This window comes from Arvicanthis niloticus, chromosome 1 (genome assembly GCF_011762505.2).
Source record: "Arvicanthis niloticus isolate mArvNil1 chromosome 1, mArvNil1.pat.X, whole genome shotgun sequence".
Classification (NCBI taxonomy): Eukaryota; Metazoa; Chordata; class Mammalia; order Rodentia; family Muridae; genus Arvicanthis; species Arvicanthis niloticus.
The window spans coordinates 7528705-7546397 of NC_047658.1; the positions used below are offsets into that span (position 1 = coordinate 7528705).

The 17693-nt window shown below is 49.7% G+C and overlaps 1 protein-coding gene across 4 annotated transcripts in view; it reads right to left on the minus strand.

Annotated features, from left to right (window-relative positions):
• The window catches only part of Ryr1 (ryanodine receptor 1), a 131001-nt gene that overhangs the window by 38352 nt on the left and 74956 nt on the right, over positions 1-17693 (minus strand). Inside the window, exons 68-84 of one of the 4 annotated variants that reach the window (XM_034498474.2) lie at positions 16642-16729; positions 16406-16498; positions 15638-15652; positions 14283-14453; positions 12925-12984; positions 12480-12617; positions 12016-12128; positions 11748-11844; positions 11446-11552; positions 8463-8514; positions 8259-8333; positions 6702-6801; positions 6308-6387; positions 6119-6195; positions 4910-4983; positions 4273-4290; positions 3178-3258 (exon numbers count right to left, since the gene is read on the minus strand). In XM_034498474.2, coding sequence (XP_034354365.1) covers positions 3178-3258; positions 4273-4290; positions 4910-4983; positions 6119-6195; positions 6308-6387; positions 6702-6801; positions 8259-8333; positions 8463-8514; positions 11446-11552; positions 11748-11844; positions 12016-12128; positions 12480-12617; positions 12925-12984; positions 14283-14453; positions 15638-15652; positions 16406-16498; positions 16642-16729 — 1439 coding nt within the window. The remainder of the gene's footprint in view (positions 1-3177; positions 3259-4272; positions 4291-4909; positions 4984-6118; positions 6196-6307; positions 6388-6701; positions 6802-8258; positions 8334-8462; positions 8515-11445; positions 11553-11747; positions 11845-12015; positions 12129-12479; positions 12618-12924; positions 12985-14282; positions 14454-15637; positions 15653-16405; positions 16499-16641; positions 16730-17693) is intronic. The other 3 variants (XM_034498479.2, XM_076930943.1, XM_076930947.1) reach the window with 3 other exon arrangements.

The window sequence follows — 17693 nt, forward strand, 5'->3', positions numbered from 1 at the left end:
TTAGGGTTCATATTTCGTGCCTACTGTGTGCCAGAGGTCATGTAATTACCTTTATTAAGTGTGAAGTATGTGTGTCACACAAGGATGGAAGGTCACATATATTTATCTAAAGACATTGGGGTGGGGGGCTCGGTGCACAGCTGAAGTAGGGATTCAGCCTCCTGCTTCTCTTCTTCTTCTTCTATTTTTTTTTTTTGTAAATTTTAAAAGATTAATTTATGGGCCTGGGGAGATGATTTAGTGGTTAAGAGTATTGGCTGCTCTTGTACAGGCCCTGGGTTCAATTCCCAGCACCCATATAGTGGCTCACAACCATTTGTAACTCCAGTTCCCAGTGATCTGACGCCCTCTTCTGGTCTTCTTGAGAACTGCATGCATGTGGCACCCATACATGTTCGTAGGCAAGATACCCATACACCCTAAAAAAATTTTTTCACTTATTTAGGTATGGTCATGATAGTCCCTGTCATTAATTCCAGCACTGGGGAGAGAGTCAGGTAGATCTTTGTTGAGTCTGAAGTTAACCTAGTGTATTGGGCACGTTCCAGGCCATTAGAATTAAAATTTACCCTCTCTAAATTTTTTCATTTGTTTATTCCTGAGGAGAAGCGGGGGGAAATTATACATGCTAGATGGTAATAAAGTTAGAAGTCAGCTCTCTCCATCCACCAAGGGGGTCCTGAGAACAGGTTCAGGTCATCAGACTTGGCAGTGAGTCCTTTTATCCACTGCGCTGTCTGACCAGTCTCTCCTTTTGTTTCTCTCAGACAGGGTCTGGAGAGGTGCCTAAGGTTAGCCTTAGACTCCTACCTACCAGAATTACAACTGTGTAACCCTCACACCCAGCTTCAATTGCTTTTATTGAATTAATTTAGTTTTTTTTTCAAGACAGGGTTTTTTGTTTGTTTGTTTGTTTGTTTTTGTATAGCCCTGGGTATCCAGGAATTAGCTCTGTAGACCAGGCTGGCCTTGAATCCAGAGATCTGCCTGCTTCTGCCTCCTGGGTACTGGGATTAAAAGCATGTGTCACCATTCCCAGCTTCCAACTGGTTTTTAATTAATTTTTACTGAACAAATATTTAATGGGTAAATAGAGATAAAGTCCTCCATTTGTTTCTCCTCATTCTCCTCTTCATTCCTCTTTGTTTTATTTTGATTTGCTTTGCTTTTTGAGACAGGCTTTCATGTAGCCCAGGCTAGCCTTGAATTTAGTATGTAGCTAAAGAGACTGGTAGATCCCTGGTTCAGCCAGTCTAAGTAGTAAAGGTGTGTGTGTATATGTCAGGGGACACTTCTTGTTCAGTGAGAAATCCTGTTTCAAGACTATAAGGCAGAAAGTGACAACAGGAAGATGCACCACAATCACACACATCACAGTCACACACATCACACAGTCCTACACACATCACACAGTCCTACACACATCACAGTCAGTCACACACATCACACAGTCACACACATCACACAGTCACACACATCACAGTCACACACACATCACACAGTCACACACATCACACAGTCCTACACACATCACACAGTCCTACACACATCACACAGTCCTACACACATCACAGTCAGTCACACACATCACACAGTCACACACATCACAGTCACACACACATCACACAGTCACACACACATCACAGTCACACACACATCACAGTCACACACACATCACACAGTCACACACATCACACAGTCACACACATCACACAGTCCTACACACATCACACAGTCCTACACACATCACAGTCAGTCACACACATCACACAGTCACACACATCACACAGTCACACACATCACACAGTCACACACATCACAGTCACACACACATCACACAGTCACACACACATCACACAGTCACACACATCACAGTCACACACACATCACAGTCACACACATCACAGTCACACACATCACAGTCACACACACATCACAGTCACACACATCACAGTCACACACATCACACAGTCACACACATCACACAGTCACACACACATCACAGTCACACACATCACACAGTCCTACACACATCACAGTCACACACACATCACAGTCACACACACATCACAGTCACACACATCACACAGTCACACACATCACACAGTCACACACACATCACACAGTCACATGCATCACACAGTGTCACAGATACACAGAAACCTCTCATAGATACACACATACAGATACACACACACACACACACACACACACACACACACTTTCCCTCTGGGTAGTTTGTGGCTTTCTATGTACTGTAACCATTGTAAACACAACAGTGTGACACACGCTTGTCATGGGAAACAGCTAGCAGGGAAGGCTGGCTGGTCAGGCTTTAGGCTGCTCTTTGTTTCTGGTTTTGGAGATAAAGTCTCACTGGGCAGCCAGGTGGCTTGGCCTCCTCCTCCTCCTCCTGCCAGGGTGCCTGAGCACTGGGATTCCAGGCCTTGGCCACCGGGCCTAGTTTAACTGTCCCTTCAGTGCAAGCTGTTCGAGCCACACGGGGTTCTATTTTTCAGTCAACACAGTGTTTAATTAGCAGGCTTCGTCACACTAGATTTTGTTAAACTGGCACAATGAAGGCAGAGCCTGTGAAAATTCTTGCTTCTGCTAAGAGAAGATCTGTACATCTCCTGGGAAAAGGTTTTCTGTGATAAACAAATGAATAACTCAAATATATTCACTTTTAAACACCAAGCAATTCGTTCGTCTGTGGACTCTGGCGTCCATCCTTTAGAGAGAAGGCTGCCAACTGCCTGTGGGAAAACCGAGTGTGACGAATTGCCCATTTGGGGGAATTGACTTCTGGCCAAGTGAGATTTTGGCAGACTGCCTTTGGGGAGTTGGACTGGCCAGAAGAAGTGAAAGTGAAGCTAAGTGGTCTGCTTCCAGAAATTTCAGAAGCCAGAGAAACTTGTTACTATTGATTGTTTCTTTGGGACAGGGTCTCTGTCGGTCAGGCTGGCTTCACACTACCCATGTAACTAAGATGGCCTCGAGCCCCTGATCCTCGTACACTGCACTTCTTCTGAGAGTAGAGGAAGTAGAGAGGAAGGCTGGCGGAGGCCTGCATGGCTAGGGAAGAGGAGGGACTGGAGATTAGCTCAGGTGACTTTTGGAAGGCCCGCCCTCAGTATTCCCCCCATGTCCCCTCTACCCGCCCACCCTCCTTCTCACCATTGTTGTGGCCCTCGCAGAGCAGCTGGAGGAAGCGGAACAGGTCCTGAGTGAATTCATCATCTGCCATGACTTTCTCTCCTGGGTGGGAGGAAGGGCACCCAGGAGGGGTCAGATGTGCCCGGACACAGCACACACATGCACACAACCCATGCACACTGCACACACATGCACAACGTATGGGGTGCTGGAAGGAGCAAGCAACACTTCAAAGACACTGTGAGGGCCACCGGCATCCAAGACACCAGCCTGTGAGCTCTGTAGACGGAGGCTGAGGAGCGGGCCTCCTCACTGGCTTATGAAGCTAGAGCCTCAAGTGTCTTTTTACATCAACGTCTCTCCAATGTCACCACTTGTGTGACATCTAGGAGTGACCCAGCAGGCATTCAGCAGTTGGTATAACCCTGAGCCGGAATCCAGGCTGCAGGGGTTAATGGATTATAGGGTTGGGGTCACTTGCATACAAGTCTCTGGGCAGGGGAGGACCGGGCTGGGAAAAGACGGGGATGAAAGCCAATCAACTGGCCCCAAGCCTCAAAGCAGCCAACCCAGGAGAAGGAGAGGGGAAGTGTGTCAACATGGTCCAATCAGAATAGACATCTGAAAGAAACCAATCAAGTAAGGGCTAGGTTGGGAATGGGCCAATCAGAGCAGGCGCAGAGGGCACGCGCGCGGCACCAATCAGAGTGGTTGCCTCCAACAAATGAGGACCACCAGACTAGGTTTGGGACGCACAGCGCAGAGAGAGTGGGAATGGGGGAGGGCTCATCCCACCCTGGACTGGGAATCTGGGTCTAGAAGCCCCCAAAATATCCAGCTGAAAAGGAACCTTGACTGGTTTTTTTTTTTTTTTTTTTTTTTTTTTTTTTTTTTTTGACTTTTGTGTTACATACGGGGAAACCGAGGCTTACTTTAAATAAAAACTTATTCATAATGTCACCGGTCTCTGGAATCCGGGAACCTTTTCCATGGCACTTCCTGAAGGAGCCACCGCCCTGACCTCCCTGACTGTCCCAGATCCTCAGCCCCAGGGGGTATGGGGGTTAGAAGGGGGTTGGGAGAGCGCAGCACAGCAATGGATGGCGGGGGAATTACCGTTCTGGCGATTGATGACTGGGGCAGCCAACAGGATGGGAGGAGGAAGCAGGAGAAAAGAGGAAAAAGACAGAGACAGACAGAAGGACAGCGACATGGGACAAAGACACAGACACACAGAGAGAAACAAGCACAGAGAGAAAGACAGCCGTAAGGAGACAGGAGGAGTGGGTTAGCAAGGAAGAGGAGTGAGAGTGAAGCGAGGGGAGGGAGAGAGGGAGAAGAGAGAGAGAGAGAGAGAGGACGAGAACACAAGAGAGGCAGGAGGCAGAGGTAAGGGTGGAAAGTTAGACACGTCAAAACACAGCAAAGAGGAGACGCGATTAACCGGATTAGGGACATTAATGAACAGCAACCAGAATGAGACTTGGGGCACGTGGGAGACTGGTCCACGTGGTGATGGGTGGTGGAACACCAGACCGAATGACACCCAGGGGTGGAGCCCATGGGAAGGGAGACCCTGGAGGCATGGAGGAGGGGCGCTCGGGATGGGAATCACAGCCCTGGGGGAACCTAAGGGACTCTTGGGAAAAGGGGTGCCTTGGAGGACTGGGGCTATGGGCAGCCAGTGGCACAGAGAAGGGATCTTGAGGAAGGTGATGTCCCAGGGAGAGGGGCACCCAGAAGAAGGTCTCACCAGTTCCATCCTCGTTCACCATGCCCAGCCCCTCTGCCTTGTTCTGCCTCTCGAAGGCATTGAGGTCCAGGACACTGAGGAAAGAGATGATTAAGGTGAGAAAGGTCCGGTTTCTGCCTTGCATGGTCTGGCAGTCTCCACCGCGGCCAACGAGTCACAAAGGCCAGGACATAATGCATTAGAGAGAGCAAACAGAAGCTATGCCCCCTCCTACCTCTCACCTTCTGCAGATACCATTCCACCCTTCATCCCTGTCTACCTCCTATTCAATCCCTCACCCTCTGCCTGTACCCCACCCCACCCTTCACCTTCTGCTGCATGCCCAGGCACCCCCTGCCTCTATCCACACCCACACCCACCCCACCCTCTTCCTTAAGCCTCCGCTACCCTGGCCTTGGGAAGTGAAGTGAGTCTAGTATGCAAGCTGAAATCATGGAGACACAGAAACATCAGTTAGCAAAACCTACAGAGGGGTAGAGAAAAGTCAGCCGGCAGCAAGGAGGGAGGAAAGAAAACTGGCGGAGGAGCCATATGCATATGATCATCTAGGAGGGCACATGAACCCTGCTGGGACCCGCCCTTGAATTGTCACTAACCAAAGTTTCTCTTATCTGAACCTTTATTACTACTCTCCTCTTGCCCATCCTTTTTTTTGTTTGTTTGTTTTTTGACAGGTCTCATGTAGCTCAGGTTATCCATACACTCTCTGTAATCCTCCTGCCTCTGCTTTCTGAGTGCTGGGGTCCCAGGCATGTATCACATCTTATCCTCTCCTCCATACTGGAGAAGGAACTCAGGTCTTGCACAGTCTAGGCAGGTGCTCTGCCTCCAAGGTGCAATGCCAGTCCATAACTCTGTCTGTCCCTACGTCCGTCCATCCCTCCCTCCCTCCATGTCCCCTTCCCCCCAACCCCCAAGACAGGGTTTACCTGTGCATCCCTGGCTGTCCTGGCATTCCCTCTGCAGACCAGGCTGGCCTCAAACTCACTCAGATCCTCCTGCCTCTGCCTCCCAAGGTGAGTACCACCATGACCCACAACTTGGTCTTACAACTTGTGAGATTCTACTTTCTATGTTAATTCCCCTAGTACACTCTCCAGTATTTGCACTCCGCTGTGTCCGGTCCTTTTCCTGGACCTGGAGAGCATAAGTAGAGCACCCCTCCCCTTGCCAGCAGAGCAGAACTGGAAGAGAGACCTCGGGTCCCACCTGCATGTTTGCATTAGTGCCTGGATACTCTGGAAGAAGCCCACTTCCTTCTTGTCCTTCAGGTAGTCCAGCATTTTCTGCAGTGGAAGTGGCAGGAGATGAGGGTGGGGGGCACCTGGAAGCCACTCAGGAATACCCATCCATCCCTGCCCCACGCCCTCTTAGCCCCTCCTCCCAAGATTCCATTACCTGCTGCACTTCAGCATTCCCTCCATTGAGGATGGAGATGCCCAGCTTCAGGGTGGAAGACACCATGGCACCTGTCTCTCCTGGAGGTCGCAGAGACAAGGACAAAGAAATAAATCAGCCTGAGGTTTCCACCCACCATGGTACATGAAGGAAGAGGATGAAGTATGTGCAGAGACAGACAGTTTCTATGTGTGACCAGAGAGTGAAGGGGAAGGGAGATTTGAAAGACAGACACGCTGAAAATGCCGCAGGAGCTGGAGTGTGTCTGTAGGTTGGAGGCATGCAGAGGGGGCAAGCTGGGTCAGCAAGGAGTGGGTGTGTTCACTGGGGAGGGTGTGGTGGGTGTGTTCACAGGGGGGTGGTGCCTGGGATTGGGGGCGGGGCACAGAGGCACCTTTGCAAGCACTGATCATCTGCAGTACCATCTCAGCGGCACCCCGGTTGTGCAGCCTTGACTGCTGGTACAGGAGCCTCTGCTTCTCCATCTCCTTCTCCTGGGGTGGTAGCAGGTTTCAGTGCTCAGCAGCCTGGCCTGGGTCCCCAGGGCCTCATCCTTCTGTCTGTCTTCCCAGACCCAGCCACATCTCCACATCTGCCAACTTGAATTGTGACATCCCTCCATGCCCCAAGGGGCTTGTATTCTGTTTGTCTCCTGTACCTGGCTCAAGTCTGTGGACCTCCAGCAGGTCAGAGCATAAGGTCTGTGAACACGCCCGTGGAAAAAGCCCTATATCCCTGTCTATCTCTCTCTGATGGAATCCGGGTATTCCTTCTGCTGTAGAAATGTTGTCAGAACCCTTGCTATTGTTACCAAGAAGAATCACAAATGCATCCACATCACATTACTGCCTCAGACGTCTTGAATTATCACATAATGTGCACCATAACCTCTTAAATAACCCCTGCTACATCTTGATTCAGGTAGCTAAATAAAGGATAGGTGCTATCCAATTCCAGATTTAATTTGGGGCTGGTTGTTTTGACAAAAGGTCATAGCCCTAACTGGCCTGGAACTTTTGGCAATCCTCCTGCCTCAGCCTTTCAAGTGCTCGTATTATAATCATCACTATGTCTGGCTTATGAATTTGTATTTTAAATATATATATTTTAAAAGGTGTACTTATTTTATGTACGTGTGTGTGTCTATGTGTGTGTATGCGCATGTGTGCGTGCACACACACGCACACATGAGCACATCTGAATGTCTTTATGGGCACTTTCTGTATGCATGCAGTGCCCATAGAGACCAGAAGAGGGCACATGAACCCCTGGGACTGGAATTATCGATGGTTGTGAGCCACCATGTGAGTGCTGGGAACTGAAATCAGATCCTCAGGCAGAGCAGCAAGTGCTGTTAACTGCTGAGCCATCTCGCTAGCCTCTAAGTGTCTCCTTCCTCCCTCCCTCCCTCCCTTCCTTCTTCCCTCCCTCCCTCCCTTCCTTCCTTCCCTCCCTCCCTCCCTTCTTTCCTCCCTCCCTCCCTCCCTCCCTCCCTCCCTTCCTTCCTTCCTTCCTTCCTTCCTTCCTTCCTTCCTTCCTTCCTTTTTGTAAAGCACAAGTTCCTCATGTGCCCTAGACTAGCCTCAAACTTAGGATTCTTCTGACTCATCCTTCTGAGCACTGGGATCACAGGTGTCCAACACCACAGCTGTTGTATTCTCCTTTTATCGTCTCAGCCACTTTGTTCTGAGAATCCTTCTCTGTATCCTCCCACTCTGCGTCTGGGCTGCTGTGCCTCCTGAGCGGGCCTCACCCTGGCCCTACCCTCCACCAATGCCTCCCAACACCTCAGTGAACACCTAGTGTTGTTGAGGTTTGTTTTGGCATCTTTCATCCCCAAGGACAGACTCTGCTGCCCCTGTGTGCCCGGGTACAGCATTCTGGTCACATATTGAATGACCGAGAGTCAAGAGTTCCCAACCCTTCCTCCAGGATGCTCCCATCCCCCTACCTCAAAGGACACCTCCACTTCCTCTTCTTCACCTCCTTCTTCGCCATTTTCCCCGCCCTCCTCCAGGTGGCAGCTCTGAGGAGCAGCATCAGTTGGTGAGTGAGAAAAGCGGATGCCCTGTCCACCCTCCAGGAGCCCCTTCAGTTTGTGGGCTGCTGCGTCCGGGGAGGAGGGAGTACTGGCTGGACAGAGGCAGGAACTCACCTTTGCCATGATGTCAGCGTAAGCCATGTACAGGTAGTCCTCGTCCAGCTTGCTGAGGAGGTAGCAGAGAGACATGCCCAGTGGCAACACATCCCCCCAATTTTTTTTAAAAAATTGATATAAGGCTTCAGGTAGCCCAGGCTGGCCTCAAACTCAACATGGAATGACTGAGCTCCTCATCATGGTTATTTGCACCTCCTGATGGTGACTGGGATTCCAGCCGTGCCCCATCTGCCTGTTTTTTATGGTATTGGGGATTACACACAGGGGTTCATCCATACTAGACAAGAAATCTACCAACTGAGCTACATCCCCAGCCTTTTGTTTTGGGGTAGATTCTGTAGATGTAGCCCAGGCTGGCCTTCAACTCTTCTGCCTCATCTTCCTTAGAACTGGGATTACACGTATGTAGGGCCATGCCCAGCTCGAGGCCATCTATTTTATGGTAGTTTTTCTCTTTGTTTTAGAAAGAGGACAGGTGCTCTTCACGTACTTACCAATTTATCTGCACAACACTCCTGTCAGGTAGCTATATTACCAGACCCATTTTACAGATGTAGAAACCGAGTCATGGGCTGGAGAGGTGGCTCAGTGGTTAAGAGCAGTGGCTGCTCTTCCAGACATCCTGAGTTCAATTCCCAGCAACCACATGGTGGCTCACAACCATCTATAATGGAATCTGGTGCCCTCTTCTGGTATGTCTGAAGACAGCTACAGTGTACTCATATACATAAAATAAATAAATAAATAGATAGATAGATAGATAGATAAATAATTATTTAAAAAATAGAAAAGAAACTGAGTCACAAAGACCTTGGCTGGCCAACATTGCACAGAGTGCATGCAGTGTGACTCAGCTTATATAGAGGAACATGAAATTATGAGTCTCCCACAGGAGGGAACAAGGCACTTGGTTTCCCCATGTCCCTTGCAGCCACAGGTGGATGTCCGAGTCTTAGCCATGAGCTATATGCATAGGCTAACCAGGGAAAGCTTCCTTTCTTGGAGAAAAATGGTTAAAGGTCTTGCTAGGGGTGGGGAAGGGAAGGCTTTCCCTTCTTCTTGTCTGGCACGTGGTCATGAAGTGACTAGCCTCTGCTACATACACACTCCCACTGCCATGCCTTTCTAGCCATGATGGGCTGAAATCTACTGAAACCGTAATCCAAAAGAAATCCTTTGAAACAATGCATGGGTGTATTGGCTCCCAGGCTCGCAATCCTAGCACTCAGGAGGCTGAGGTGAGACAATCCCAGATCGTTCAAAAAGAACAAAACCAGGTAGGGTGTGGTAGTACTTGCCTGAAGCAGAGGCAGGAGGATCTCTGTGAGTTGCAGGCTAGCCTGGTCTACAGAGAACTAGTAGATAGGGCTACACAGTGAGACCTTGTCTCAAAAAGTAGGGGTGGAGGTTGGAGTGAGAAAGACAGATAGTAAACACTTTAGGCCTTTCTGGTCAGAAAAGTCTCTGTGGCATCCTTAATGACACCTTGTGTCAGAGAAGACAGGAAGTCTTAATGAATAGGTATGGTTACGTTCCAATAAAACTTTCTTCAAAAAACAAAAGCAAATGAAAGAAAATTTTCCTCCCCCTAAGTAGCTTCTGTGGAGAATGGTGTTTATAGTGGCAAGTAAGAAACTGATAATACAGCTAGGTATTATATGGTGGCGCACGCCTTTAATCCCAGCACTTGGGAGGCAGAGGCAGGCGGATTTCTGAGTTCGAGGTCAAGGCCAGCCTGGTCTACAGAGTGAGTTCCAGGACAGCCAGGGCTACACAGAGAAACCCTGTCTCGAAAAACCAAAAAAAAAAAAAAAAAAAAAAAAAAAAAAAAAAAGAAAGAAAGAAAACCGATAATACAGACTCTAAGACTCAAGCTAAGACAGACAGAAAAGTCAGAAAGATTGTGGGTCCCTGCTGGTCACCCCGTCCAGCCCCAGATACTCTAGAGTATGATTTCATATTGTGTGAGAGAAATAAATCCCTAAGGGTTTTCATTTCCTCATCCAAAAAATAAAAGGAATTGGTGAGGGTGGTCTGTGTGAGCCGATGTGTGTGTCTAGTGTCAGCATGCTGTCAGACACAGGAAACTCATAGATGCCTCTCTACTATTAATTTTTATTTTTTGTTGTTTTTGTTTATTCAAGACAGTGTTTCTTTGTGTAGCCCTGGCTGTCCTGGAACTCACTCTATAGACCAGAGAGATCTGCCTGCATCTGTCTCATGAGTTCTGGGAGAAAAGGCATACACCACCTAGCACCTGGCTAATTTTTAAATTTTAAAAATTTGTTTCTCTCTCTCCCTCTCTCCCTCCCCCCCTTTCTGTGTGTGTGTGTGTGTGTGTGTGTGTGTGTGTGTGTGATGTCTATATGTGCACCAAGTGAGTGTAGTGCCTTCAGATGCCATAAGAGGGAGCCAGATCCTCAAACTGGAGTTATAGATGGTGGCCAGCAGTTATGTGGCCTAAATACGTGGATATTGGTATGAGGTCCTCTGTAAGAGCCACAATTGGCCTTATCTGGGGGTTGAACCAGGGCCGTGTCCCTGCCAGACAAGCATGCTACTTCTGAGCCATATCTCCAGCCCAGATGCTGTTTAAGCAAGACATGTTTTTTTTAATAAGCCCACGTGGCATCTTTTGTGGACTCCTCAGAGAGGATGCTCCTGTGATGTGTTCAGCAACAGTATAAAGTAGCTGCCCGTCCTCACAAAGGGATGCTAAGGGGTCCAGTGGCTGGGAGCCAGTAAGATGGTTCAGAGGGTAAAGGAGCTTGCTACCAAGGAAAACTGAGTTTGATTCCTGGAACCCACACACTGTGGAAGAATAGACTCTTGCAAGTTTTTCTTTGACCTCCAACAGATATGCACACACAATAAATAAATAAATAAATAAATAAATAAATAAATAAATAAATATTTAAAGGTCAGCTGATTTTTGTTTAAGGATCCAGGAGACATTTCTGAGGAAGGGAAGAGTCCTCACCTCTTTTCAGTCAGAGCTGTGCGGCTGAAATGTAGGACCAACTGGTGTAGGGGGTCTGGCTTCTTCTCCTCCACCTCTTCCTCCTCTTCCTCTTGCTCTCCAGCTTTCTGGGGGAATGGGGTGAGGGCTGGAGGGTGATTTTTTTTTTTTTTTTTGGTCCCCATCAGTTCCCTCTCATAGTCTTGCTGGACTAGAATTTTGTCTCTTTTCCCAAATCAAGCCTATAGGGTCGTGTTTTATATGGAGGGCTCCCTTAGTCCCACCCAGCCCTGCCCCACATCCCCAAGCAGTCCCCAGCTCACCGACAGGTCATCTATCATGCGGTCCTCGAAACTGTGGTCCTCAGTCAGGATCCAGGAGGCTTTGTAGCTCTCCAAGAACATGTTACATGCTCGGTGCCTGCAAGGCAAAGGTCTCCAGGCCACTGAGCCTCTCCTGTTTCTCCTACTCCCCCTGCATCTGCCACCCTTAGTCCTAAGACTCAACCCTATTGGTACTCCATTCTCTGGACTCCCAGTCCTTTTTCCTTCCTTCAAGTTCCTGTGCTGTCCTCCTTCCTGGATGCCTTACGTGGGTAAGTTGTACAGGGGCGTCATGCGGAAACAGGCCACCACTGCCCTCCGGCGCTGCTTGGACAAAAGTTTATGCCACACCGCCTTCTTGGACTTGTAAGGATGCTCCGTCTAGGGAGTGGGACAATCTGACATGTCTCCTCAGATCATAGCAATGGCCCAAGTCCCACCTAACCCTGAGGGAAGCTGCCCACGAGTGTTCAAGTCTACGTACAGAGGAGTCAAAGGAACACCTGAGCTCCTCTGCCAACAGACTCAAGGCACCTTCAGGAAGCCTCACCCTCACCCCAATGCATTATCACACTCATCCCTAGAAGCAGTATGCCCTTTCCCCAGATCCATACTGCTCCTTGCCTCCTTGCGTGCAAGGCTCCATCCCTAGCCCCGCCCAATACCAGCAGGCCCCGCCCACAGACCCAAGACCAGGCCCTGTCCAAAGACTCAGCCTACAAAGGTGCCCACCTGGTCCAGGTGATAGAGCACAGCGGACACTTCCTGGACTCTGCGCACTATTTTCTCGGGATCGTCAGCATCTTCCTCGCGGCCCGGGACGCCGCGGTACAGTGCCATTTGCCAGCGAAGAGATGGTGAGCCTTCCACCTGAGAGGAGTAAGCACCGGGCATGAAGGCACCTCCCTGGCTGCCTGCCCCCTTTCTACTGCCAAGCTTAGGTGTGGTGAATCAGAAGCAAAGTCCCCTCTGCAGAGCTGGCAAGTTGGCTTTCTGCCAAGCCTGAAGACCTGAGTTCAACCCCTGGGGCCCACATGGTAGAAGAAGAGGGCCAATTCCTGCATTGTCCCTGACTTCTTCTGCATGCATGCTAAGACATACTAAATACATGCATGTAATTTTAAAAAGTTCCTCTCCCATGTCAGGTGCTTCACAAACTTCCCCTCAAACGACTTACCTTTCCCTGAAGGTTAAGGTTGTTTTGAAGGAATTCACGGACCTCCTCATCTGTATCTTTCTGGGAAGACAAAGCCCACTGGGTCACTTGGGAGGCCTAGCCTTCTACCATGACCCATATCCCTCCCCGTTCTAGGCCTGACGATGAGGAACTTGCATGGGTATGACCTGGGGAAGATGAGAGGAATGTAACTGTGGGCTGTGGACAGACAGACGTCTACAGTGACTCACAGGCTCACTCTGAAGGCACAGAGGGGATTAGTGAGCCTGGGGTGTGTGTGACAGGCAACACCATCAGGAATCAAATAGCCAAAAGAGATTTTTCAGGGGCTGAGTTGTATTGGGGCGAGGTAAGGGGGGCTACGAGGGGAAATGGCAAGGTCAGCAGAGGTGATAAGGAGTTGGGAAGGTCAGTTAAGAGTCTGGCCACACAGGGCCAATGGGAGAGTTAGCCAGGAGAAGTGGGATCACAGACTCTGCGGGATTCTATGGGACTCAATATCTCCTAGGAGGTTAAAGTTGAGGAGTAGCCTCCGGAGTCCCTGAGAAGAGGGTGCTGTAATCTGAGGAAGAAGTCAGGTGTCTTCAGGACCCGGGGTGGGGGTCGGGTAGAAACTTGCCAGGTGCTAAGAGGGGCCTTGTGCCAGAATCTTAGAGACTGTCTTAGGGTTCCTGGGGCCAAAAAGCATCTTCTTGCCACTGTATGTCAGGGAGAAGTGGGCCCTAAGGAGCTTTCTTGGTGTCCAGGCTACCTTAAGAAGTTCTGAGGGTTGGGTTAATTAATCCTTAGGACCCTTGAAATCCCAGAGGTTGGGAGTGGGGGCCCTGGGGAAGGGCACATTAGGGTTCTGAGAGGCTTTGAATCATAAAGGCTCACTGGCTGTCAGTAGAGGCCTGAGGACAAAAGGAGATGAACTGAAGGGTTCCATAGGACCCCAGACCTTCAATCCTGAGGATATTAGGGAGTTACAAAGAATTCAGTTAGTCTCAGGAGATAGTTCAGACTCCAGGTGTCTGGGGGGAGGGGAGACCATCAGTTTCATGGCTGTGGGGGAGAGGCCTGTGGGGTCCTACAGAGCCTATTGGAATCCTATAAGCCATATTGGTCTCTGGTTGCATTTGAGAATTAAACTGTGTCCTTGTTCTTAGATTTTTTTTTTTTTTTTTTTTTTTTTTTGGATGGAGTCCTTAGCATCATAGGGCAAGGCTCAGAACATTTTAGAGGGTTTGGTAAGTGTTTGAGGTCCTGCAGAGCTTTGAGGGATTCTACATCAGGATTCTGAAAGTCTCCATTGGATCTTAGGGGTTCCCTGGGATCCTAGAAACAGAGTAGGATGCTGGGTGGGGCTGGATAGGCACCAGGGCATAGCGGGCCTTGGCCAACACAATGAGGTCCTGGTCAGTGGGAGCACACATGTTTAGTCCGATCGGCAGCATCTTCTTGAGTGTGGCCACGATCAAAGATGTCTGCACTGAGTAGCGGTCCCCCCGGCGCTTCTTCTTGGTGCGTTCCTGGTCGGAGCCACCTGACTATGGGGATATAGGGTTCAGTGCTTGCCCGTGTCCCCACCCTACCACCCCAGAACTAGTCACAACCCAGCTCCTAACCTGGTTGCTAAGCAATCTATTTTCACCTGGACCTTGCTCCTCCTTGTGCCACAGCCATGACCATTGCCCATCCCCACCCCTGTCTGATTCCTACATTTCTGCTTCTAACTAGAGCCCTTGTATATCCATCCCCCCATTTTTTCAAGCTCTACTGATCCTCTCTAAGAGAACTTCACAGGATCCAGTGTCTACCACAGCCCACCCCACACTTCAAATTCCCAAACCACGTTTCCAAGAACAAAACAAAGATGCTGGCCCACAGAGCCCCAAGACACAGATAAGCTGGAGGAAGGGAGAGATAGGGAGACTGAGGCAGACAAGGACACGAGGAGACAGAAGGTGCAAGATAGATCTGGAAAGATCTAGAAGCCAAGACACAGAACACAGACTCCCACAACCATGTTCTGGAGCCTTAGGTGCAGACCCCTCCCTGTCCAGGGCCACTCCTGTCATGCCAACAAGAAGTCCCAGTGGCAAGCTGCGGCCAGAGCCCCATCCATGGCAATACTGAGCGTGGCCCAAGTGCCAGACACTGCCGAAGACCCCACATGCAGCATTGCTGAGTCTTAAAAGAGCCCAAGGCCTGGGGTCTGTTGGCTGGATGCCATCAGAGGCTCACAAAGATGACATTTGGCAAGAGTCACACAGGTCACTACCATCACTGGGTTCTGCCCAGAGGCCAAGACGTATACCTGTGAACAGCCAGGGCTGCCCCAACCATGCAGCTGTCCCACCCACCCCCTGGAACCCAGCCCACAATGCATGGGGGAAAGCCAATGGTTGAATTTTTTTTTTTTTTTTTTTTTTTGGTAGCAAAACAAAAAAAAAAAAAAAAAAGAAAGAAAGAAAGAAAAAAAGAGATAAAGAAGAAGAGGAAGAGGAAGAAAAGAAAACCACCCAAATCAGAAGAGAAATAATTCAACAACTCGTCAAAAGCTGAGAGTGGGGGGAGGGGAAGAAGACAAAGAGGAAGGAGGTTGGGGGGCAGGAGCTAAGGACAAAGGGTGGGGACAGGGACAAAAACAGGGGGTTTGAAAGGGTGGGGCTTTGAGTGGGGAAAGGTATTAGCCAAAAGCCATGCAGAAGGTTCCAGATGTAGCGCTGACCTGAACGTCTCCTGCCTGCTTCAACGGGTTGCCAACAGAGACAAGAAGGGTTACCCCAGCCCGACAGAGAGCCCCAGACCCAACTCCAAGTTACCCTGGCTCCTCTGCCCCACCTCCCACTCCTTAGCTGGGCATTCCAGACCTTGATTGGGGTGGGGTGCTGTTCTTTAGGACCCCAGAGAGGGCTGTTGTGAAAGGAGGGAGAGGGGAGGGAAATGTGGGGTGATGGGGAGAGGAAAAGTAATGGGGGACAAGGGGGACAGAGAGTAACCGCGGTGGGGGAGGGCAGGAGATAGAGGAAGGAATGATAGACAGAATGGGAGATGGGGAGGGGAGGGAGGAGGACTACAGGGAGCAGAGGAAGAGGAGGTAGGAGAAAAATTGGGAAGATGAGGAGGTGGAGATAAGGGGCGGTGGGAAGAGGAGGCAGGTGAGGAGGAGGGTGATAGGAAGGAATAATGAGGGGAAGGACATAAGGACAAATATGGGGAGGACTGTGAGGAAGAGAAAAGGGAGAGGAGAAAAAAGGGTGGGGGTGGGTGGGAAGATGTGGTCTCTGAGAGCTAAAGGTGACGTGACCAAAGCAGGACAAGTGACAGGTTGGTAAGGTCAAGAAGGTAGTCCTGGAGGGTGCTCCCCACCCCATCCATTCCTGGAAGGTGCTGCCTACCCCATCCAGTCCTGGAGGGTGCTCCCCACCTCCATCCTGGCCTGGAGGGTGCTCCCCACCCCACCCCACCCCACCCCTCAGTTCTGCAAAGCACTCACCTTGGCCATTTTGCTCTTATTGTCAGCAGTCAAAAAGGACATGTTGTTGATCTCATTCTGGACCACGAAGTTCTGTTCTTCACGCTTAAAGTTCTGGTGGGGGAAGCAGCGTGGGCTCAGACCCTGAGACTGGCAGGAGGTGCCTACAGGCATCAGCCTCTGGGCTTAAGGAAAGGAGAGTGGCACCGGTGGAGATGGTGATGTGGGTGGGGGTTCACACGGGGGTGGGGACTCACATGGGACTTGGACCAGTAGATGAAGATCTCTCCCACCATCCTGAACAGCTCCTCAGCGTTGGGGTTGGGCTCTGTCAGCCAGTGTGCCCTGGGGGCCAGGAAGGAACAGACAGGGTTCCTCAGGGAAGAGACTCACCCAGAGAGCTCAGAGATGCTCACGGGAACCGAGACACATCCAATCGAGGGGACAGAGTGTTCTAAGGGAATCTGATCAGTTCGGTGAAACTTAAAATTTTAGGCTTTTCAGACAGGATTTACTTTGTAGCTCAGGCTAGCCTGGAGGTCACTGTGTAGACCAGGGTTACCTCAATCTCACAGAGATCTGCCTCCTGAGTACTGGGATTTATACTACCATGCTCTACCAGAACTTTTTTTTTTTTTTTTTTTTTTTTTTAAATTCAGCCCAGGGGGACTACTTGAAACTCACAGCCATCCTCCTGTGTTAGCTACTTGAGACATATACCACCAGACCCAGGTTGGGATTATCTATTTAATTTTTTAATCACTATGAACTGTGCAAAGTCAATGCTGTGAATGAAAGGGTAAATGTCTCTGTGGTATGTGGCTGTTTTTTAAAGGGCGAGCTCTATATTACTGTGTGTGTAGTGAGAAAGCTGCATTATCCAGTATTAGGGGAACGGTAAAGCTTCATACAGCTGGACATCGACCTCCAGCTACAGGAGGCTGAGCCATGAATTTGAGGCCAGCCTAGGCTGCATAGCATGTCCCAAGTGAACCCGAGCATCAGAGAGAGAACCTGTCACAAACAAAACAGAAGGAAGGAGCATGGCACACACATGTTGTGTACTGGGCACTGTGGGTTTGGTTATGTGGCAACTGTCTTGATTTCCTTAGTTGGTACAGCCGGACTCTGCTCAGCAACCCTCTTCCCTGTGTCAACCAGAATCCCATTCTGATAGCCCAAACCAAGCATGGAATTTTCTTCTAAGTCTAAAGATTAAAAAAAAAAAATAGTGGCAGAGGTAGAGGAGTGAGGGGTCAGATGGGCCAATAAAGTCTTTTGCTGTGATCTAAAGGAGACTGATGTAGTT